The sequence below is a fragment of the Girardinichthys multiradiatus genome, chromosome 13, assembly GCF_021462225.1.
Source record: "Girardinichthys multiradiatus isolate DD_20200921_A chromosome 13, DD_fGirMul_XY1, whole genome shotgun sequence".
NCBI lineage: Eukaryota > Metazoa > Chordata > Actinopteri > Cyprinodontiformes > Goodeidae > Girardinichthys > Girardinichthys multiradiatus.
In genome coordinates, this window is record NC_061806.1 from 23,164,185 (window position 1) to 23,188,961 (window position 24,777).

General features: G+C 38.7%; 2 protein-coding genes across 5 annotated transcripts; one reads left to right on the forward strand and one right to left on the reverse strand.

Moving 5' to 3' along the window:
* Positions 1–3,971: 3,971 nt before the first annotated feature.
* sgo1 (shugoshin 1) lies at positions 3,972–10,288 on the forward strand. Of its 3 annotated transcripts, none has more exons than XM_047384567.1 (10): positions 3,972–4,132; positions 4,329–4,486; positions 6,039–6,247; positions 6,379–6,431; positions 6,574–6,629; positions 7,671–8,519; positions 8,610–8,657; positions 9,267–9,428; positions 9,638–9,809; positions 9,888–10,288. In XM_047384567.1, exons 2-10 carry the CDS (start codon positions 4,339–4,341, stop codon positions 10,042–10,044), a joined length of 1,854 nt encoding a protein of 617 aa, XP_047240523.1. In that variant the 5' UTR covers positions 3,972–4,132; positions 4,329–4,338; the 3' UTR covers positions 10,045–10,288. The 3 variants fall into 3 exon arrangements, with proteins under 3 accessions (XP_047240523.1, XP_047240525.1, XP_047240524.1); XM_047384569.1 differs by having other exon boundaries at positions 9,707–9,809; XM_047384568.1 differs by lacking the exon at positions 8,610–8,657.
* A 53-nt stretch (positions 10,289–10,341) lies between these two features.
* On the reverse strand, positions 10,342–24,440 carry kat2b (K(lysine) acetyltransferase 2B). 2 transcript variants are annotated; one of them, XM_047384564.1, is made up of 18 exons: positions 23,995–24,440; positions 22,217–22,343; positions 21,981–22,126; positions 21,807–21,893; positions 21,529–21,710; positions 21,253–21,444; positions 18,315–18,418; positions 18,057–18,182; positions 17,557–17,699; positions 16,688–16,896; positions 16,471–16,597; positions 14,720–14,830; positions 14,463–14,606; positions 14,267–14,381; positions 14,130–14,160; positions 13,858–13,921; positions 13,381–13,465; positions 10,342–11,587 (listed from the first exon to the last, which is right to left on the reverse strand). In XM_047384564.1, exons 1-18 carry the CDS (start codon positions 24,193–24,195, stop codon positions 11,394–11,396), a joined length of 2,388 nt encoding a protein of 795 aa, XP_047240520.1. In that variant the 5' UTR covers positions 24,196–24,440; the 3' UTR covers positions 10,342–11,393. The 2 variants fall into 2 exon arrangements, with proteins under 2 accessions (XP_047240520.1, XP_047240522.1); XM_047384566.1 differs by having other exon boundaries at positions 17,557–17,690; positions 23,995–24,430.
* Positions 24,441–24,777: the final 337 nt, after the last annotated feature.

Sequence of the window (24,777 nt, forward strand, 5' to 3'; positions counted from 1 at the left end):
AGAAAACCACTATTATTAACAGAAATAAAAGCTTGAAAACATCAGTCTGTGTGTAATAAATCTATACAATGTGTTTCACTTAGTGAATTGTGTTACAGAAATCAATAAACATTAGCATGCTTACTCTTTGCTTTGATAATACTTGTTGATATTTCGGCTAGTAGCGTTTTGGTTTTTTTTCCAGCTAATCACATGTGGACTAAACTTCATTCGCTTTGAACACCATAAAATGTATTGACTAGACTTTCAGCCCTCGTGGACAGCTAACTGAGCTGAGCAAGTACAACAGGTCACATGACACAGAATGAAACAGTCATACATGGTCACTCTTTAATTCAGAATCTCATTGTAAAGGAGGAAAAACTGTTTTGATCAACAACATAACATGCTGAACCTTTTATAAATGTTTTGCAAGCCACACTTACTTAAATAGGCGATGAATTTCAAATATTTTGTGCACAGACTCCGGCTTAGCGGCTCACCGGCTAACATAAAAGGAACCTGACAAAGAATCACAGACACTGGAGCAACAACAGGTAGTTCAATCATGGACTCAGCTAATCATTGAAATCAAATCAGGACACCTCTACTGTATATTTCTCAAATAAAGTTCTGATATACAGTTCTGTAATCTTGTAACTGTAACAAGCAAATAATTTTTACAGGTAGACCAATTTTAATACAGTTGAATATTTTGGGATTTACAGGGTCATAAAAAAGTTTTTGTTTCTCATAAATTGCTTTTGTTTTACCTACCTGAGTAAATGCAAACTGCACTTTCAAATGATGATGTCTGTTTGTAAAGGAAAAAGCTATTCAAAACAACCTGGCATGCTTTGAAAAAGTAAGTAAGTGCTCCCTTGGTGGAAACAACTGCCACTAAGAATTTGCAAAACCTGGGAATGAGCGTTTTACAGCCCTGTGGAGGCCCATACTTCTTTGCAGAATTGTTGTATTTCAGCCACGGTGGTGGGTTTTTGAGCATGGACGGCCTTTTTAAGGTCTAACCACCACACCTCGATCAGATTTAAGAGGTTGACTTAGAGTGTTAAAGATCATTGTCTGGCATAACCCAAGATCACATGGGCTTAAAGTTACAAACTGGTGGCCATCTTCTTCTTCATTTCTTTCTTTCATTATCATTTTAGAGAGCAAATTTCATTATGCAACTAATCTAGATCCTGAAGCAGCCAAACAGCCCCAGACTTTCACAACACCCACACAAAGTTTGAAAAAGCCTACCCATATTTCCTGTTTTCATACTGCCAGCAAGTCATTATGTAATTTATATGTGTGTCTTTGGTTGTATGTTTCACTGTGATCGGTTGTAGTAAGGGATAGTACAGGAAAGCCCACCACTCCACACCCCTTGTGTGTATAAACATGAAGCACAAAGGGCATTCTTTATCTTCAAAAACAAGACAGAAACACGCAGCAAGACACTGTATGACTATAAGACTGTGTATCAGTCACTGTAAGACACGTCTTACAGTGACTGATACACTGGCTCACTAGCAGTGAATCTAATATGTCACATAAACAGAGTAATTGCACCCTCTGCTCAAAGGCTTTAATCACATTCTATGCTCTTCTGGTACCTACAGAGCATGGGCGAAAAATGACATTTTCTTACATATTTTAGACATATTTTAAGGACAATGGGGAAATAATAACTAGCTGTTCCCTCTCTTAATGTTTTATTACCCCTGTCTTTCTTTTTCATTTTATTTTCTTTGTATTCTTCAGTTAATTCTTTATACGAGTTGTACTGACCATAGTCTGTTTTATTGTCTTATATGTCTATTTAAAACAAGAAGACCTCTTGTCTAAAATAGATTTACCTGTATAACTAAAGGTGAAATAAAAAAAGAATGCTATTGTTAATACTGCTACAAAAATTACAATAGCAATACCAGTAAGACTGTGTTATTACCTAAGTGTTACAGGAAACATTTCTCCCCTGTTTGGTAAAGTATGACTTACGCCTGAGAAATCCTTTTTATGCATATCACAAGACCAACAGAATAAAATAAACACACACACTTTACTGCATTTACATTAAATTGGCACCACCAGGTATGTGGAGATTTTTCAAATATGGGAGGGGGAGAAGACCCTGGCTGGCTGGGGGAGATTATGCAAACTTCATGAACCTTCTAGGTGAGCTAACCACCCTGGACTGGCATGCTGCCCAGCCCAAGTTTAAATGAGCAACAATAAAATGCACTGCAGTAAAACAAAATTTAGCATGTACAGTAAAAAAATTATGTGGGTTAGACGTTTGTAATTGGAAATTCCAGACTTTCATATAAAATTTACTGTAAATTTCAGTCGATAATCTAATTCTATAAATAGCTGGAACATGCTGTTTTACATTTAAACAAAGAAGAAATGCATGTTATATAACTGTTGAGTAGAGAATGGTGTTAAACATATTTGACCATATTTGACATCTTACCAAATCTGACCTTTTTGTTTATACAAAAAGAAAAATAATAAAAACTGGAATAAATATCACGGTGCCAGTCAACTGGTATGGACATGCTCTTTGATGCTTATGCACACTGGAAACGTAGCTGTTGGGAAATGCAAAAAGAGTGCAACTTTTTTTTGTGCCTTGCCAGAAGCAAGTCATGCCATGTTTGACTTTTACTTTTGAATTCAAAGAAATCTCAGACCATTTTGCATTGTAAGGTAATGCAATATTTACATAATGTTTACTGAGCTAAAGCTTAGATAGGATTCGGTAATTGATGCTTATAAACTGGGGATGACTTTAATAGGAAAAGCCGTGTAAACACATGAACACACAGGGATTGATGATTTAGGCTGGCTGTCAAAAGCAGGACAGGAATGTAAATTTTTAAAGAGAGTTTCAAAAGACAAACTAGGGAAATTAAAATACCCTTTCATCTAGACAGTGTAATCTTAGCCTGAACGGGCCTCGAGAGGTTTAGAAAAATCTCAAGGAACATGACTGAAAATGCTGCCTGTCAGTGGGCTCCAAGATAAACACAGTTATCTGCACTCTACACAGCACTCTACAGAGTAACTCTTATCTACAGAACTCAATTATAAATATTAATTTTGGTGGGTCAGAGTGAGCCTGAACCTAGATGAGCGTCAACCCAATTAGCATTTTTATAGATATCTACTCATAATCTACAATCTTTAAGATTATTACGCCCTCAGTTCCTGGAAGTGCATAAGTCCTGTGTGGTTTGTTTGCTTCGTTGATAGACAGGAAAGGGTGGTAAAGGGATAAATTGAGACACCCAGAATTATAATTAGATAATTTAATTGCAGAGCGGTTGTGCAATTTTTAGATTCAAACAAATAGGGAATACTAAGTAAAAGATGGTTATGGAAGCCAATATTTGCCACTTAAAAGAAAAATAATAAAGTCATTATTATGAGAATTAAAAACAAATAAAAAGTCATACCTTTGACTTTTTAACCTCATAATTATGACGTTCATAATCTTTTGAGTCATATATCTTTGAATGTCATAAAAATGACTGAACTCATTATGACAAACGCTTGCAGTCTTGAAATCGAAATTATGACATGAAAATAAACATTATTACTTTGAATTTCAAAATTTTAGCTTTCACAATCAAAATTATTCCTTTTAATCTCATAATTATTGTTTTTAGTCGTATAATAATGACTTTAAAAGTCAAATTTCTGACTTTGAAAATCAACTTTACTATTTCGAATTTCATAACTTAAAATACTGAATTTAAAAGTCAAAATTCTACTTTAAAATGTGAAAATTTCGAGTTTCTCACTCAGAATTATGACTTTAAAAGTCAGATATAGCCATGCAAAGATTAACGGGGGACGGGAGTTAAATGGGTATGTGCGATTTCAAGGGGGGAAATTGACTTCCAGACAAGGATGGGGTTCATTTTTCTGACATTAGCGACATCTAGCGAACAATCCATTCACCTCAAGGGAGGAAGTTACGTCATGTCAAATTCCACCAATCAGCAGTCGCGGCTCTCAATTCGAACGCTAACCTTCCGAAGAAGTTAAAACAGTTGTTCTTTTGCTGCCTTGTTTTCCTAATTTAGTCAAGTACTTCATTGTAGAGAAAGAAAGTAAAAATTATCGTGAATTATATGCTCTGGTAGGTTCAACGTGGCTTTCTTTCATACATAAATATTGCCAGGCCGCTCATGCTAACACTAGCCTTGGATTTTAGTAAACGGCAATGATTACTGAGCTCGGTTTTTAAGCTAGCGGGGCCTCTAGCCCCGAGTTATCATTATGTTTAACTGCTAAGGACTTAACTAAAATGACTGTACTTTGAAAATTCATATTAGATCTTGAGCCATGAGAGAGCGAGAGAGAGTCCAGAAGAAGTCCTTCCAGGAGAGTCTGGAGGACATCAAGGAGAGGATGAAGGAGAAGAGGAACAAACGGCTGGCTAATGCTGCAGCTCCAAGCAGGGGGCGGTCAAGAATTATAAACAAAACCACCGGTAAGTGTTTGAACTTCAATATTCAATAATACTTAGATTTTCATATGCTGAAGGGATTTATTAAAGCTTCCTGTTGTATAAAATCACGACATGGACAGATAGAGAAGTGCAGGGGGCGTGGAACTGATAAATTGTTTTGTTTATGATAAACAAATCCATACACGAAAGTGGAAATGCAGACAAAGAAGTTGTAAAAATATCTAACTTAAAATATAAATACACTAAATGTACACGTGATAAACTAAGATTTCAATATCACAGTTCCTATAAAATATTAGTTTTAAATGTAGCTTTATCAGCCATTAATAATAGCTTTAGCTCTGTGTTGTATTTCTCTAGTCCAACCGCTTAAGTTGCATTATTCGCTCCATATTCCCATTCAACAAGGTTGTTTTTAAAAAGTTGTTCCATAAATAAAAAGAAATACATTTACATTAAGGATACTTTCTGTTCTGTCTAATCCTGTTGCTTCAAAAGAAACAGAATTTCCCTTTGTGGTTTTAATGCTCTTTACTTTAGGGGTCATCATATGATCCATTCTACCACTGATTTGAATAAGAATAATAAAGCGTTTCTAAAAGAAGGATCTACTAAATCAAACCACCATTTCCTGTTTGTTTTGTACCTCTTTATAAATCAACTTTCTGACCCAAATCCTGTCGAGGACCAAAATTCCTACATTAGATAAATAAAAAACTTAAAATATTAATGTGTAAATGATTTATTGCATAAACTGTTAAACACTTTATTAATGAATAGAATAAATACAAACTTTAGTTTCTTATGTGTTGAATATATGTTGAATAATTAATTTAGCAGAGTATTTATTTTTTTTATTGAATTGTGGTCCTTTTGCTGCTTGATAAAATCCAACCAGTGGGATTACTCAGGATATGTGCAAACAATGATTAGCTAAATCTAAAAAATAATTAAAACCAGTCAGACAGAAGCAAAACAAACATTTAACAAAACTGATTCTGTTTTTTCCATCATAAAGTTTAGTCAATCATGATTCATTACAACAAAAACACTAAAATGGCCATTGGCCACTAATTAGTCGTACTAGATGCCAAATGTCATTTAATGGTAAGCACCTTTTTTGTTTTTTTGTTCGAAGATTTAGATTCAAGTTGCATTTAAATTGCACTTTTAGTTAGATATTTGTGAGGTCTTGTTCAGCTGGTCTGTGCTCTGATTTCCAGTTATCATTGTCACTACCTTTTTTTTCTCTTGATTGTTTACTTCATACAAATGTATAAAGTAAGTACCTTCGTTGTTAATACGGTTTCTCAAAGTTTCTCAGTTTAGTGGAGCTACAGTTGTGTTTTTCAAAAGCGTTTGAGATTCATGAGATGCAATTTTTTTTTTATTTCTCTGTTCTATTTAGTTTGAATATCTGTTTTATGTCTTGGTTTTGTATCTTTTGTTTATCTTATTTTTGTACAGCACTTATGGCATACTTGCTGCTTTTAAAAAAAAAAAGTTCTTTATACATTAATTGGATTTGAACAAATATATTTTTTGTTAAAGTTGTACCCAAACTTTCCCCCAGCACCCAGTTCTGCACAAACCATCCTTAAAGGTGTGCAGCAGAACAATAAGGCGCTAGCCGTGGCCCTGCAAACTGAGAAGGAGAAAGTGAGGCAGGCCAACGCAGTGATCCTGCAGCTGAAGAGGGAGCAGCAAGCCATGTTCCTTCACCTGCTTCTGCTCAAGAGGAAGCTCAAAGAACAGGAAGCCTTAGCAATAAGTGCTTCACAGGTACACTGTCACATTCTGACGCCTGATCCCTGTTTTTCAACCACAGTGTCCAGATATTACAGTACATCCTATATGTTTAAATTATTACATTATTTGTTTGCAATGCTGCATTTATTTGTGTGTTCATCTAGACTAAACCAGCAGGGATCCAAGAGGAAACCCCAAACGTTCAGAATTTACCAAGGTGAATTTGAAAGAAATAGGTTTTGCTTGATCTGTCGATCAGCAGACGTTAACTTCTCAATCACTTGTTTATGGATTGTTGTATCGCTTGACATCATTTATCCTGTGTTTATTTTTGGTATTTGTTTCATTTTGATTCCCAGGAGGAAGGGAAGCAGCCATCAGCTCATTACGTGTGATGCTTCACCAATTTGTGCAGGTAATTTATTTGTTGTCATTGCCGATATTGATTGTTTATCAGTAGTCCAAATATTGTACAGTTATTACAGGTATAAATATTTTTTCTTTATATATTTTTGTGTTGTGTTTGGACTTTTGATATTGAGAACAAAGGGAAAATATAGATGAAACACCTGCTAAATCTAGTGCTTGTTGTGTAGAATATTTGATATTTTTGCAATTTTATTCTTTAAAGAGTAACACAAGTATAGTGTAAGTGATATTAGCTGGTAAATTAGTCCAGATCACCAGCCTTCCGTCACCTGTAGTTTTAAAACAGTTTCTTTAGAGTGTTGAAAGATGCTTCTTTAGTTTTGACACTATGACTACTATTGTTTTTAGTAACCAAAAATATTAGTCTTTCTTGCAAGTTAGTTAAAAGTGTGGTAACTTTCTATCAGCTTGCTGACTGCCAGTACACAGCAAGAGGTGGAGGGGAAGTAAGAGTACAGTGTTACCAACAGCTCCATACAGCCTGAAGTGTCTCCAGTGGAACAGTATGACAGAAATTATTATTATTGATAATTATAATTAGAAAATTGAGTAGGTTTGGAACTGTAGGTTTTTAAAACTGTGGGATACCTTCATAGAAACTGGGCCATGCCTATGATGATTAAAGTCAGTTTGTTTATCTGGTCATTTTTTAGAATTAGAAGAAATATGATCTCTGAGGCTAAATTAAGTTGAATTTTAACGTTTGGCAAAATATCACCAATGTTATCTTAGTTAACTTATTTTTTTTTACATATTTAACAAAAATTTGCCATGATCAAAAGTAAAACCTTATATTAAGCACAACAATAGCTGTATTTTTATCTAAAATTATGTTACCGGCACAGAAATGGCTATTAATAAAAAAATAACACAACATGAATGTTAATATTTCTACCTCTAAAACTAGTCTGTTAGTCAGATCTTCATTGGCTTTTTATGGCGGCAGTTGTTTTCCATATTAGTTAAAGTAGCTGATAATCCAACTATCATAACTAGTTGTATTTATTTTTAAACGGTTTCTCCGTAGATTCCCCCCATTTTAAAAAGAATGGACTCATTCACTGTGACGAAGAGGTTATTTTGCCATCCACGGTGGGTGTGAGGCGTCGGAACGCCGACAGAAGAAGCAGGAGGCAGCCTGAGCGTGTGCAAGAACAACGGTTGTTGAGCAACGCAGACCCAGTTGCTGTTCTCAGAGCTATAATACCAAGCCCTATTCGCAGTGACAGTGGAGATCCGAATCAAAACCACCAAGGAGCTGAACCAGAGGCAGGAGATGTCAGTGACACCGAGGAGTTGCACCACTCTACTCCTGAGCCAGTCCGTCCTAAAAAAACACAACCGCAGCCTGGTAGGAAACAAACCCAGCCACAGCCTCGCTCCAATCGAGAACCAGCTTCACGGAAACCCGACAGAGGCCGCAAACCCGATCGTGTCCTGTTAAAGAAACCCTGGGAGAATCCCAAACCCAGAGCCCGCTCCAAGAGTCGGGACCGCTCGGCCACACGGAGCAAAGCAGCTCCTCCTCCGCAGAGCAACAAGCTTAACACCTCGCTGGGATTCAATGACACGTTTGACTTTGACTGTGAAGAAACGGTCCACATTACGCCGTTTAAGGCAAAAGCTGAGGAGAATCAGCCTGCCACATCCATTAATGAAGAGAACCAAGCAGAAGTCTCTGGGGCTGTTCCCAAACAGAGCAAATCCAGCTCATCATCACCATCCTCAGAATCAGAGGACAGCTTGTATGTCCCTCAGAAGACGAGGCGGAGACGGTCTTCTCCCGTTAAAACCAAAGTCATCGCCACTCGCAGAGGTCGGCATTCACAGGTTGTCAGGAAAAAGGAAAACATTCCTCCAACTCCAGAGATCTCTGGTGAGTTTTTACAGTCAATATCAAGTGGTTTCCTCCTTGCTTCATTGGTGCGACTTAAAACATTTCATATACAACTTTTGTATTGTTTAGTCTTCAGGGATGAAGAGTCGAACTTCAAGGTGGCAGATTCTGGAAAGGGTGAACATAGTCTTCATCTATCTCCTGGTTCTAGCTTTTCAAACTGTCAAGACCCTGTTGGGCTGGAAAATCACGTTCATCTATACGTTCGTTTTCAATAAACGTAGCCAGGGTTTCTTCTAGTGTGGAAAAATGGTGAAGAGTCTAATTGACTGGAATATTCTCCATGCCTGGATGTGTATGGAAACAATAAATTAGAGTTATAAGTCGTAACATTCTCTCCACCCATCCTTTCTTCTCACCTTCTTCTTCCTCTTAGTCTGTGCTTTTTTTTTGGTTCTGTATTCAAAGTTTGACCTCTATAAAAATGTGTGCTTTCATTTCTTACGGCATCTTTGCATTTTTAGTAAAAAAATGAGCTGGGAAAAAAACAAAAAACTGGACTTTTGACCCAAACTTGTGGAGGGATCCTGGAGGAGCACATGCATTTATTCTGATCTGATCTACATTTTAGCTGTTGAGCATTTTACATCATAACATTTCTACTCCAGCCAGTTAATCTAATACATTTTATATTTTTAACCTTATTTACTTGATGTTTATTGTTTTACATGTAGTTTATGGGGCAGATTGTGCGGATTATACCAATCTAAACATTGTTTCTTTCAGATCCTCCGAGGGACGACATTGAGGGTTTCCCTACTGTGAGCCCTCTGTTTGAGGCCGAGATGATGAGAATAGACACCGTCCTGTCCAATTTTGGAGAACCCTCTTGTGAAGGTTCTTCTCTTTCATCAAGCCAAAAACTAAGTCTTAAAACATGCCAGAAACGTAAGTCATAATCAGTTCTCTCTGGAAAATAAAAATAAAATCACCTTTTTTTTTCTATTTTCTTTGGCAGCATTTGCCATTGAAACTGTCATCATGTCACATAATTTGCACTTTTCTGTGGGTTTATTGAGCTCTGGGCTTTTGTTTCTGCACCATTTTATTTATTTTTTCCTTTCCTGTGCATCACACCTTTCCTCACATTTCTACAGGTGGGGCTGGTGTAAGGTCAGCAGGGCGGGGCTTGAGTCTGTGTGATGTGACCAATATGTCCCCCGCAGCCTACCGTAATTTCTCCTGCAGTGGTCCACGCCGCTCTGATGCTAACGCTCGCAAACGCCGCTGCACCATGACGGTAGACTATAAGGAGCCCTCATTAAATGCGTAAGTTCACTAATCATTTGTCTTATTATGTTACTAAAACAATATGAAACAGTGGCGTTTTTTATTACTTCCTTACAGAAAACTTCGCCGCGGGGACAAGTTTACAGACCTGCAGTTCCTCCGCTCTCCTGTTTTCAAACAGAAGTCTGGCAGGAGGTCTGTGCAGAAATCCAGGAAGTCTTGCAGCCAGCAGCCGTTTGAGAAATATAATGAGTCTTTTGTTGGATGCCACTGAAAGCATCTTGTTTGACATTTGTTTCCTTAGAGGATCCTCATTTTTAAATCTCTGAAGGAGAGGAAGTGTGATGGAATTTTTTATTGTAAATTTCTCTTTTCTTGTATTTGTCTCGCCTTAAATGTATTTGGATATTCTCCAAAGATGGTGAGATTATCATCATTTTAATCTATAATTAGATCCAACATCAGTGTAACGTTAATTTTTAATTGTGCTCTATGTGACAATAAACTTTTAAAATTAATTTTCTTTGCTACTTAATTAGTTTGACTAAACAAAAAGGCACAAAACAAAAACTTAGCCTCACATTGGTTTTATTTAGTCTACAAAATAGGCTAATTCTAGGTCAATAAAACCAATTGTACAAAGGGCATGAAATATATATTTTTACAGACATTTTACAAAATGTTATTTTTCCTAAAGATTGGAAAGTACAAACACCTTTTTTACAAAACAGAAAAACTACATCGTATTGCACAATCGTCATTTATCTCCAAAGTATAAAGTTATCAATCTCCATCTGTGGGACAAAAATAAGATAATAAATTAAGACCTTGTCTTAAACATAAACATTCTGAATTAAAGCACATAAATAAGAATAAACTCTAGATGATTAAAGTATTTCTGAGTTGACAGTGTAATCTATAGGAATTAAGAAAGAAAAGAGGCTAAAATTCATGTTAATACTTGGGGGTGGGGGGGGGTGCGTTTGATAGTCAAACTGCCCTTTGTAGGTTAATGGGGAAAATGTACTCTAGGTATACTTATTTAAAATATACATTGGGCGTAAGTGCTTCTAAATGATTAAAATATGTACAAAATTTAAAAGTTATATTCCTCTTTTGGCAGGATGAACTCCTCAGAGACTTGAACCTCTGCGCGGTACATGCTCATAACTACAGAGTTAGACAGGAAAGCTTCAGCTTGTTTTACTCACAGGTGACACTTTTTATAAAGACTCAATCCATCGAACATTTGGCTCCTTCACATGACAAACCGAGTCAAATGGGAGGAAAAGGCAGTGTGGAAAAACGGAGGAGATAAGGTTAGATCTGTGGTAAAATATTCAATCAGCTGTCTAAGTTTGATAATTTCCTAGAACGACTAGCGGAAACTTGCAGTTTTTTGGGATGGACAAAGAAATTAAGAGACACCATTCTTTTTTTTTTTTTTTTTGTCTCAATTCTTCAGTGTCACTTTGGGCCAATCTTCAGGATGCGGTCCAGTATGCATTAAACATAAGATATGGTTCTGAAACGAACTCCACAATCAATAATCCTTTTTCTTGTCATTACCAGCTAACTGAACCTTTGCCAGGTTCCTTGAAAGGAAAACCTCTCATCTTACATCTACTTCTCGATGAGGCCTGCCTCTTTGATCTTGGTGTAGAAGAATTTCTCCAGTATGTTGGCACACTTGAAGTATTCGCTCTCCGGAGCGTTGTATTCCCGGCAGTTGGTGAAAATCCGCTGCATGTCGGCCATGAAAAGCTTCCGTGTCGTGTAGTACCTGCTCTTCAGGCGCTCGCTCATTGTCTTAAGATCTGTGGGTAAAAACAAAATGAAACAAGCGCCACACAGCTTACAGATCGCCTTGTATCGTTGTTGAATAACAGCACCAGTAAAGGTCTTTTTGAAAGTAAGACCAAAATCTGTTTATGTACAAAGCCTAAAGAACTACCTCTTACATATTTCAGATCATCAAGTTACACGAAAATAACCTGAGCAAATACAAAACAGCCGGTTCCAAATAATTTGGTTTATAGAGTGAAAAAAAGAGCTATCCATACCAACCTAGCGTTGAGTGAAATAGTAATTCTCCCCAAGTCAAAAAATGGATTAAAATGCGATTAACTACATTTTTGGAAAGCTGAGTTCAGATTAACTAGCCACACCCCAGGCCTAATTACTGCCAGACCAGTGGATTAAAGTAATCACTCAAACAGAACCTGTCTGACCACATAAGCTGGAGCAAAATATCTCAAAAAGCAACACATCACACTCCGATCTAAAGAAATTTAAGAACAGATGATAAAGACACTGGCATGTAGCAGCCCAAAAAGGGTTACAAATCCATTTCTAAGGCTTTGGGACTCTAACAAACTACATAGAAAGCTATTATTCACATATTGAGAAAACATGTAACAGTGGTGAACCTTTCTAGTATTCGCCAGTTTACCCAAATCACTTCATGAGCACATTTCCAACTTGTCAAGGAGGTCAAAAAAGCCTCGAACAAAATGTAAAGCACTGCAGGTTTTAAGGGGTCGCTGTGGATAGCTGGAACAGCAGTCATCTGGATAAGCAGTCATCAGAGGCTTTTGGCTTGGATTCTAGCTACCTCCACTTATGTCAGTACCCCTTTGGGCGAGGCACTTAAGCCCAAGTTGCCTTCTGAGCTGCACAATGTTGTACAAATGTGCTTGTGTGTGTAGCTGGGCGAAAGCTGAAAGCTTATTTATAGTCTTATGACTTGAAAAGCACTATATAAGTTGAGTTTATATACCACTTGCTGAGGATCCTAAAGGTTCTTGGAAAACTTTTCTGTGGACTGATAGGACAAAAAATAAACTTTTTGAAAGTGTGTATTGCATTACGTCTGGCATCGAAATTAACACAGCATTTCAGAAAATCAAACAAAACATATCTATATTCATGGTGGTGGTAGTGTGATGGTCTGGGGCTGCTTTGCTTCTTCGGGACCTGGAGAGCTTGATGGATGAAACCATGATTCTGCTCTCTACCAGAAAATCCTGAAGGAATGTTTGACCAGTTTGTGACTTTAAGCTTAAGCTTAAAGCACACTTGTTATGCAGCAGGGTAATTACCTGAAAAAACACCACCTCTAAATGCCTCAAAAAGAGAAGGTGGTTTTGGAGTGGCCAGGTCAAAGTCCAGACTTAAATCTGACAGAGATCTGATGGTGTGACAGAGCATTCATGCTTGAAATACTACAAATGGTTGAAATCAAGAAGCTCTCCAAAGAAGAATGAGTCAAAATCTCCCCACAGTCAAAGATTCATTGTCAGTTGTTGGAGATTTTTTATGGCAGTTGTTGCTGAGATGGGTACCAAAGCCAGTCATTAGGTTTAGGGAGTGATTACTTTGTCACAGGAAGCCAGATTGCTTAGCATAGCTTCTGCCCTTACTAAATTAAATCATCATTTGGAAACAGCTTTTTGTGTTTGCGGAGGTTATCTCCGTCAGATATTAAAATCTGTTTCATGGTTTGAAACATTTAAGTGTGAAAAAAGCAAAAACAGGGTTAGAGGGAAAAACATCCTAATGTGACTGCACACCACTTAACTTTAAACAAACTTATCAAGATCATACACACCCATGGGGAATCGAATGACTTGGTAGTAACCGGGTGCTTCGGTTTTCTTCACAGGCTCCATGAAAGGCCAGGCGTTCTGGTGACTCTAAAACACACACAGAACAATAATAGGTTTTCTTTGCATCCTTCTGATCATTCCTAAGTAAAACCCAGACTTTTCATGTAAATATTTTCTGTGCTCTTCTCATGTATCTTTTGCTAACACTTCTCGTCCAAAGTAATATGTATTATGCTTACGTTAAGAGTTGCATACATGCAGAATCAAAAGATTTTGTTTTCCAAAACCCACATAATTCCCAGATTTAGATTGAATCTTCAATCACATGGAGACAACATGGATGGAGCAAAACAAAGAGGTGTTTAAACCATCTCTGGTCTTGGTCATCAATGGGAAATGAGATTGCATTTATACTTTGAAATGAGCTGAAAAATGAAATTTGAGGTTAGAACAGTGTAGGAACCATGCTGCAGGCCCACCTTCACATGCTGCAGGATGGTTTTCAGAGAGCTGTAAAGTTGGTCGGGGTCCTTCAATTCCTTCCTACAGCAACAAAATAAAAAGAGAGCACAAATAGAACGAAGTGTTTCTTCTATCTTTGTTTAGTTATGTTTTAACCTATTTATGCAAACTGCAAACCAAAGACAAGACCAGACTAAGTTGTTTCATGTATTTTTGTTCTAGATCAAAAGTCCTCCATCTAACAAATCATTAGTTGAAGGAGTAAAAAGGTGAAATCTTAGACTCCTACCCCTTGCCTGCAGGCTTCCAGCCAGTGTCACCTGTTGATACAACCAGAAAACATTCAGAGTCATCAAAGCAATCAGAACCGATCAGTACGAGCTTGTTTTTTCTATGACGCGTGCTGTGTAGTTTACAGTAACGTACGTATGCCGGGAATGCTCTCGATGGGAATCTGCCGGACCCCGTCCTTAAAACAGGACAGCCCCGGGTAGACCTTTCGGATCTGGGCCTGCTTCCTTTCTATCAGTTTCTTGATGATCTGACGGAGACACAGGGGACGCTGAGTGTGCAGACAGGAAGCGAGGCATGCAAAACTTCCATTAAAAATGCACCCGGGTACCTCCTTCTGCTTTTTGATGATAACGGAGAACTCTGTGTAGGGGATGCTGGGGTTGAGTTCGCAGCCCATCAGCGTTGCTCCCTCGTAGTCCTTGATGTAGCCCACATACTTGGTCTTGGGAACCTTAATGTCCTTTGAGAAACCCTGAGGAGGATAATAGTAATAAAACCAATTCTAATTAAAGTAGAAAGATTTATGTTGTATAATTAAAGCTAATTTAATGCCATTCGCATCTATTCACCCAGACAGACTCTTACTTGTTTCTTGAAGTACCCAATTGCATACTCATCAGCATAAGTGAGGAAGTTGAGTATTTCGTGTTTTATGTGATATTCCTTTAGGTGGTTCATTAAATGAGTTCCATAACCCTGCAACCAACAGGCAAAGATCAGAATCAGATGTAACAGCAGTGGTGTGAAAAAGGATTCTTGTTCAGATTTTCTGTTTTTATTCTTTTGCCACACTTGAATGTTTAGATTATCAAACAGATGTTAAAATCAGAAAAGATAACCTGAGTAAATACAAAAAGCAGTTTTAGATTGATAATTTCATTTTTTAATGGAAGAAAACTATTCAAACAGCCCTGTGTGATATGATAACTGCCCCCTAAACCAAAAATTGGTTGACCACCCTTGGCAGCAACAACTTCCCTCAAGCATTTGTAATAATTGATGTTTTACATCACGGTGGAGGACATTTGGGCCACTTTTCTATATGAAATAGTTTTAATGCAGGCACATTGGAGGGTTTGTAAGCATAACATCATACCACAGCACTTTTTAATCAGATTTAAGTCTGGACTTTGACTAGGCTAAAACCTTTCCTTTGTTATTTTATTTTTTTGAGGCTTTAGATGTTGATCTGGGTTAGTTGTCTGAGGTGGGTAGTAACGAGCTACATTTACTGACTAGAGTAATATTTTAGGGAAAACAAGTACTGTAAGAGTAGTTTTACTGCACCAAACGTTTTACTTTACTTACTACCTTAGTAATATTTGAAGTCCTACTCTTATATGATATGTCCAAACAAAAACAGACAAACAGTTTATGGTAAAACCGGACTTTTCTGAAGAAGACATATATATAAACAAGCTGTCTTGTTCTAGTGTTATCTTTTATCTGCTGAGCCTGCTGTGCCATTCGGAGGTCAAGTAAAGTTTCAAATGCTTCATGTTGTGACAAAATTGGATTTGATTTTTTTTTTTTTTTTTTGCTTTAATTTGTCAATTTAGGAAAACATAAAATTTATTTTTCTTAATTTGTAATTTTATTATTTGAAAATACTAGAATTCCACATAATTATATATGTGTGCCTGTATGATTACATCGTTTCTTAAAAATAAAACAAATCAGACATTAAAGGTGTTACTCACCACTTGAGATACCTTTTTACTCTTGCGAATTTCCTTATCACTACTTTTTTCTTATTTTTATATTATTTTTGAAGTAACACTATTCTTACTTGAGTACAAATGTCTGGCTAATCTACCCACCTCCATTTGTTTGTGACCCCCTGGAAGAGTCGCTGAAGTGCTGCTGGAGTAATTTCAGTAGTTTGGCCGCTCCTGGGAAGCTTCACGGTTCCATGTTTAATTCATTTGTGGAAAATGCTTCTCACTGTGGTTTGCGAGAGTCCCAAACCTTAGAACTGGCTTGGTAACCCTTCCAGCCGGTCAATTGACTGTTTCTCATCTATTCTTGAATGTCATTATATTGGTGCAGAGTGTGTTGCTTTTTAGAACTTTTAGACTACTTCATGTTAAGAAACAGGTTCTATAATAGTGATTTATTTATCTTACAGGCCAGGCATAGTAAATGAAACTATCACTTAAAAACCTTATAATGTATTTATTCAGGTTATCTTTGTCTGATATTAAAATTACTTTGATGATCTACGAAATTTGAGTGAGACCAAAACGCAGAAATAGAAAAACATCTACACGGGAGCGCATACTTTTTAATAGCACTTTAAGTACACGCCAGCCAGTGAAATAAGGGACTGTTCCCACCTTGACTTGCTCGTTGGATGTGACCGCACAAAATACGATCTCTGTGAAGCCCTGTGATGGGAACATTCTGAAACAGATCCCTCCAATGACGCGACCATCTTTTATCAAAGACAGCGTTTTATGTTTCCTGCCAGAAAACGGACACTGGTGTCCTGATTGTGCCTTGTACATTTCTGAACAGTGGTAAGGATAATAAAGCACAGTTAGAAGTACTCACGGGTCAAAGACCAGTCGGGTGATGTATTCCTTGGGCATCCGGGGAAGCTGGTGGGAGAAGACGTTCTGAAGGCCGACGAGCCACATCAAGATCCTCTTGTTTGGCTTCTGATTGAGCGAATTCCCGATGACGTGGAATTCGATCACCCCTCTCCGCTCTTCGAGGCGTGCGGCTTCATCACGCGCAGAATGAGCAGACAGCAGACTGGTCTGACCAGGAAAGATGCGTGTAAAATATTAGTAATCATCCCGTTATCATAAACTCTTCAAATGTTTTAAATGACTGTTCCTTTTGATTAAGGACAAAACACACCTTAACATTATCATATGATGCTTTAAACTAGTTCATAGAGGAGCCCTAAAGGAACTGACATGTGAGGCAAATACAGGTATTTGTACCCCAGGGAAAGATGAGTATAAGGAAAAAGTTAAAAATAAATGTATCTGTGATTGATGTAGCAAATCCCACTAAACATACTGAAGTGATCGGCTCATAAAGCAGAAAAGCTTCAGCTCAGTCTGTTCCTCGTTACATTTTACTGGGTACAACAAGAACCTAAGAAGTGTGAAGGAGGCAGATACATCATCACATTTTAAGACAATGCTGAACTGAAGACCCTCTTTAAAAATGTAAATAAAGCTAAGTTTTTTATAAGGGCAAATGTATACAAGCTGGGATTTCTGTAATATTAGGAACAATACATTTAAAGCACAGCAGAAAGCAGTATCAAGTCTAGAGTATTATGATGAAAAATTATTAAGATTTTCCTCATGTTTAATCTAAACACCAGCTGTGAATTATTAAATACTCTATAATATTTTTTTTTAAAATAAATCCTCTGTGTTTTACATAATGTATTTAAAGGTTACCTCTGGAATGGTGGCTGGGTCACTGATGGTCGCCATGACTTCATTGATGAGGTCCATGGGGATGTCGCCCACCACCCTGGGTCTCTTGTTCTCTTCATGGTGAAGTGGCTCTGAGGCTTTACGCTTTTCTCCAACTGTGAAACCAGTTCGAACACAGTACCACAGTCCAAATTTTACTTTATTATTGTTTTCTTCACAGAAAACATCAACCAGCTTTTAAAGACAGCTGACTGGGAGCTCGGCTTCAGCAGCCATTTTATATTATTTGCTTGGTTTTTTCCCATGTTTTGTCACCCTGAAGCAACTGACCACCACTCGAATACGTAAAGTGAGCAAAATGTTCAGTTTATGGGAATCCATTTGTATGTAATCAGCAACTTCTTTTTATTATATGGCTTTAAAGTCGGCAGAGGGAGACAGTCATAGCAATTATTGGCATTAAGTTGATGTTTTATTATTTAAAGTTACAACTTAAGTAATTGCAGGTTTAACTGTGATACCTGGGTTTGACTCCAGAACAGAGGCAGGTTTCCTGGCAGGGCTGACACTACCGCAGGTGGACGGGTCCACTGACACAGGACTGGTGCTGTAGTATATGGGCCTGGCTACTGGGGGAGCACTTATCACTGAAAAGACAAAGTCAAGACATTAATAGGGTAAAACTTAACATATATATTGTGCTGTATTATGCCACGTTTTTCCAGATACCACATACATTAGTATTATATTAGTAACAAATGTGTGAGGGTTTTCGTTACCTGTGTGGATAGGAATCTGACCTCCTGTTGCTCCCACCAAGAAGTCTTGGCTCCAGATGGGAGAGCTGTGACTGTAAACTTCCTCTTCCAGCATCGACAAGAATCTGAGAGAGGAAAACACAACTAGAACAATTAATTATAATTACTATATTTAGAATATAAATCAAATGTTGAACTGTGAAAGTATTTCTAAATTGCATCAGATAAAATCGTTTTTGTTGCTTTTATTTTTTTTATGCGGATTTTTTAAATGCAATTCTGTTTACCACTAGACAAAATCATTGACTGAGATATTTCAGACCTCTGTTTAATTGTGTCTCTTTCTTGGAAGAAGCCATTCACAGAGCTATTCCGGACATTGACTTTAAGTGCTCTCTTTATTTTGCTTTTACTTAGAAACTACTCCTGCCTAGTACAGCAGTAAAAAGCTGTTTCATTCCTTAACAAACCATTGGTGTGTTCTTTGTCTCTCTTTCCATTTAAAGTAGTTCTAATCCAGTGGGTCTGTGTTTTTTTTCTTTGTTTTGGTCTTGTCCTCCAAACCTCAGGTTGGTTGCGGCAGACGGTTGCTTGTACCGTCCCAGGTTAAGCTAAAGAAGGCTGGAGGTTGCTTTATGTTAAAAGTGAGAGGTTTCTTGCCACTATTTCACACGCTTACTCAGGAAGAGGGATTGTCAGTCAGCTGCATTGATTCAACAAATCAATGCAGCTGACTGGGGTTCCCTAAGATACAGTGCCTTGCGAAAGTACTCGGCCCCCTTGAACTGGTCAACTTCTTGCCACATTTCAGGCTTCAAACATAAAGATATAAAATTCTGAGTTTTTGTGAAGAATCAACAACAAGTGGGACACAATCGTGAAGTGGAATGACATTTATTGGATGTGTCAAACTTGTTTAACAAATAAAAAACTGAAAAGTGGGGCATGCAATATTATTCGGCAACTTTACTTTCAGTGCAGCAAACTCACTCCAGAAGTTCAGTGAGGATCTCTGAATGATCCAATGTTGTCCCAAATGACTGATGATGATAAATAGAATCCACCTGTGTGTAATCAAGTCTCCGTATAAATGCACCTGCTCTGTGATAGTCTCAGGGTTCTGTTCAAAGCGCAGAGAGCATCATGAAGACCAAGGAACACACCAGGCAGGTCCGAGATACTGTTGTGGAGAAGTTTAAAACCGGATTTGGATACAAAAAGATTTCCCAAGCTTTAAACATCCCAAGGAGCACTGTGCAAGCAATCATATTGAAATGGAAGGAGTATCAGAACACTGCAAATCTACCAAGACCCGGCCGTCCCTCTAAACTTTCATCTCGAACAAGAAGAAAACTGATCAGAGATGCAGCCAAGAGGCCCATGATCACTCTGGATGAACTGCAGAGATCTACAGCTGAGGTGTGATAGTCTGTCCATAGGACAACAATCAGTCGTACACTGCACAAATCTGGCCTTTATGGAAGAGTGGCAAGAAGAAAACCATTTCTCAAAGATATCCATAAAAAGTCTTGTTTAAAGTTTGCCACAAGCCACCTGGGAGACACACCAAACATGTGGAAGAAGGTGCTCTGGTCAGATGAAATCAAAATCCAACTGTTTGGCCACAATGCAAAACAATATGTTTGGTGTAAAAGCAACACAGCTCATCACCCTGAACACACCATCCCCACTGTCAAACATGGTGGTGGCAGCATCATGGTTTGGGCCTGCTTTTCATCAGCACGGACAGGGAAGATGGTCAAAATTGATGGGAAGATGGATGGGGCCAAATACAGGACCATTCTGGAAGACAACCTGTTGGAGTCTGCAAGAGACCTGAGACTGGGATGGAGATTTATCTTCTAACAAGACAATGATCCAAAACATAAAGCCAAATCTACAATGGAATGGTTCACAAATAAACGTATCCAGGTGTTGGAATGGCCAAGTCAAAGTCCAGACCTGAATCCAATCGAGAATCTGTGGGAAGAGCTGAAGACTGCTGTTCATGAATGCTATCCATCCAACCTCACTGAGCTCCAGCTGTTTTGCAAGGAAGAAGGGGCAAGAATTTCAGTCTCTCGATGTGCAAAACTGATAGAGACAAACCCCAAGCGACTTGGAGCTGTAATTGCAGCAAAGGGAGGCGCTACAAAGTATTAACGCAAGGAGGCTGAATAATATTGCACGCCCCACTTTTCAGTTTTTTATTAGTTAAAAAAGTTTGACACATCCAATAAATTTCATTCCACTTCAAGATTGTGTCCCACTTGTTGTTGATTCTTCACAAAAAATTAGAATTTTATATCTTTATGTTTGAAGCCTGAAATGTGGCAAGAGGTTGACCAGTTCAAGGGGGCCGAATACTTTTGCAAGGCACTGTATATTTCTTTTACCATTGACCACTGGATTTCACTGTACTGTACTACACTACAGGACTGGATTCAAGGGCGGTGCCCTAAGCGCATGCTTTGTGATGCCCAAATAAAGTAAGATGAATGAAGTTGACTTATTTTTTAAGACTTATTTTAACAGCACTTTATAGGATGTTATTAGAATAAGACTTTTTGTGCTGTATTTGTTTGATGGAAACCCCTTAAAAGATCCAACAGGTCTGACATTAAAGAGGAAACTGACCAGTATGATCATAACAAGTTTTGTCTTCCTGACTCTCCGACTTTTTAAGAAACGGGACAAACAGCTTAAACAGAAAACAAAATAACGTTCAAACTACAGCGCAAACAAGGCCTAAAAAGTAACGAAGCATGTGCGTCAATTGTGCATTAAAACTAATTAACGGCGACTCTTGATGCCTTTTCGAGGCCATCTCCAAACACAGTACTGAGGCATAATCGAACAACCCACTGGGAGGTGGGGAAGGGGGGCACCATAGGAGAGACTGTGGTCCATCACCATGACTGTTATTTTTCTGTGTGCGCTCTCAGATATTTTTACTTACTTGGGAAAGTGTGTGAGAATGAGAGTGCGTTTCTCCGGAGGAAGCTTGTCCTTCTCCTGTCTGGCCTGCTCCAGCAGTTGCTTTCTCATCACAGTGAACACGGAGCGCAGCAATGTCCTGCCGAAGATCTGCGTGGTCTCGTAGCGGGGTAAGGTGTCGCAGAACTGCGGCACATTGCAGTAGCAGAGCCATCTACAAAGTGCATACGAAAATATTTTAGAATGTGCCTAGTGCATTGCTCTGAGACAGGTTCAATTTATATCTGCTTGGCTCAACCTGGTGTAGTTGACTTTGTAACCGACCACATCATCACTGGGCACCCTTTGGCGTCTCTGAGAGGGCGTTTCCAGCTGCCAGTAGTTGATCTGGTTCAGGAACATCTCGGCCAGTTCCATGATAGTTTGTCGTTCCTTTGATGGTAGGTGGCTGAATTTGTACTGGACAAAATTGTTTACTCCCTTTTCAGTAAACACAGAATGAGAGATCAATGTGGTGACGCCACAGTGCAAATAAAATGCTGGGGTTTTTTTTTTCCAGTTAGAGACGTAATTTACCTGTTCAATGCTGGGCTTTTCAAACGGAGGACTCTCTTGTGCCTCTAACATTGGCTTACCCATCTGTAGGATAGATTTTCTCAACAGCTGTAGGGAGACAGATAATGTATTTGCCTCTGTGCAATGAAATCCTGAAAATCATGTGTTCAAAGGATGAAGGAGGCAGGAGATTACTTTAAAGAGGGAGAAGTAGACTTGTTTGGTGTCAGCATCCTCCTCTTTGTGAACACAGGTGTATAGATACTCCACATCCAAAACGATGCCGAGTAGTCTGTTCATTTCCTCCTCTGAAACATTTTCAAGATGGGTCACATGATCACCTGGGAGAAACAAAAGCTATTAGCAATGAACAACCTGAATCTTACATCAACACATATCTACTGAGTGCTGTAAATATTTTTTTTTAGTACCTAAAGTGTGAGAACAGCTCCGACAAGGCTCCTGCAGGTTTACTGTGTTGGACTGCTGGTCTGTTTGAGGAGGTGTTGGAGGTGGGTTCTGATTTTTCCAACCATTACACTTACAGGCTCCTTCAGCCTACAGAAAACATGGCTGAAATTAGGACGAGCAGGGACAGATACAGAAGCAGGAATCAGGTACATTTATATAAATGACAGAAATCATTCATTCTTATGCTTTTTTTCTGTATTTTAATTTAAAAAAAGCGAAACTTGTATATTACATAGTTTCATTACACTGTGAGATTAATGTGGCATCTATTTCTATTACTTTTTATGGTTTACAGCTTATGAAAATTCTGTTTCTCAAAAAAACCTGAATGTTATATGAAAATATCACAGAAATATCAGCCTTGTGAAAAGTATGTCCATTTACTGTAAGCATCCAGCATTTGGCCAGGGCTCTTTTTGCATGAATCCCTGCATCAGTGCAGAGTGCATGAAGGCCATCGGCATAGAAAGCTCTGCTGAAGAGTTAAGGAAGAGTAGGGTGCTTGAACAGCGGCTTTCAGCTCATCTTCTTCTCGACAATAAACCATAGAGGGGTTTAGGTCAGGTCACTTTAATGGCCAATCAAACGCAGTGGTACCATAGTCATTAAACATGCTGGATATTTTCCTGCTGGAAAATTAAATCCAAAGCATCTCCATAAAGCTAGTCGACAAAAGGGAGCATAAAGTGCTCTAATATTTCCTGGACGGCTGTGTTTTGGATTTGGCTTTGGCAATACTGCCTGTGGAAACATCATACTGGACCTAAGGCAACTCTGATCCACTTCATCCAAACCAGGGTTTGCCAGATGTGCCGCTTCATAACTTTGCTCAAAAACGATATAGAACTGAGCAGTGTTTTTAAATATTAATGTAATTTTTTATTTTTTGAAGTTTTTATTTAATTTCACTGGTATTTTACCATGCATTGACTCCTTCCAATTTTCTGAGTAACTTAACTTTGTGTTTTCATTAGCTGCAAGCCGTAATCATCAAAACTAACCAATATGTCGCTGTGTGAGATGAATCTGTATAATATATGAGTTTCACTTTATAAACATAATCACTTCTTATTCTCATTCACTGAGACGCACCTGTACACTGAAACATAAACTTGCTATGACTCTATTGGCACGGAAACACAGGGCTGTGCAGTCGAGGAATCTCACAACGTTCAGCTGGGTTGGGCTGTTCTGAGCATGCGCTCTGGAACGACAACAAACTCCGCCCACCCCAGCAGCTGTCACCCTGTCAAAACAAAGACCCCAGTCCGTCTTTGCGGATCATAGCTGCATAAACCTGACAAACTCCTGTGTATAACTACAGATCTACCCTGACAGACGGCCGTGGCTCGGTGAAATGCCCCGGTGAAAGCGAACAACGCCTCTGCTCAGTCAGCGACTCCAAAAAAGCAGCGCTGAGCCAGTGTTTACGCTCACCCACCCCCCACCTTGACAGAAACAGGGTAGCGCTGTAAAAACACGTAGGTTGCAGCTACAGGGCCGCTGACGAAGAACCCGAGTGCAATATTTACACTTCATTATATAGCATAGGTCGTTTTATAAACTGCTTTGTGCATGCACATTAAGAAAAGACAGAAACAACTGATGCGGCAATGGCTTCCTTTGCTGCGCTTGCATTTAAGAAACTATTGCAACCAACCCAAACACGCTCTTCATAAGGACCAAACAGTAAAAACTGCAGTGCTTTCAAAGTCTACCGTCTGTAAACTGTGCATACTTTGCAGGATGAATACACCCCGAGTTTTTCCAGTTTCTTCGGCCGAGGTGAGGAGCGGAGTTGCGCCTTCTTCGCGGCAATACGTGCAGATCCTCCAGCGGCGCCGGAGCCCTCCGTCCCCGCGGCTCCAGGAGCAGCCGGAATCAGACCAGCGGCTCCGACGGCCGGTGAACCTAGTTGAATCCCCGTGCTGTCGGCCATAACTGTACATCGAAACCCCGAAGGGACCGCAGGCCCGGGGAACACGATCGCTCCGCTCTATTCCACAGGCGGAGGATCAGACATGGCGCTCATCCTTATGCTCAAGTTCTCGCTGTAGGCCCATTTTCCTCCGCTAGGGGACTCAGAGTGGAAGGGCCAGCTGAACCGGCTGCAACTTTGAGAGGAGAGGTCACTAAACGCAGGTAATCATGGGGAAATTTCAAGGTCAAATCTGGTGGAAGGGAAAACGAATGTGGAGCTAGATCACAGGTATCCAAAGCAGCTGAAAAGATGAACAAAATCCTCCCAATTCAATTACAAGGACCATTAAATTATTTAGCAATTTGTTCATGGAAACTATTACAGTGCCTTCGACTGTATTACTACCCTGGACGTTTTTCATATTTTCACTCAAAATACTTGTGAAATAAAAATAAAATGATACATGGTTTAAAATTTTTGACAAATGAAAATCAGATAATTGTTGTCCCTTCTTTACACCGCTACCCCTAAATAAAAGCCAGTGCAACAAATAACCTTCCAAAGTCACCTAATTAATACACACAAACATCCTCATCTAGA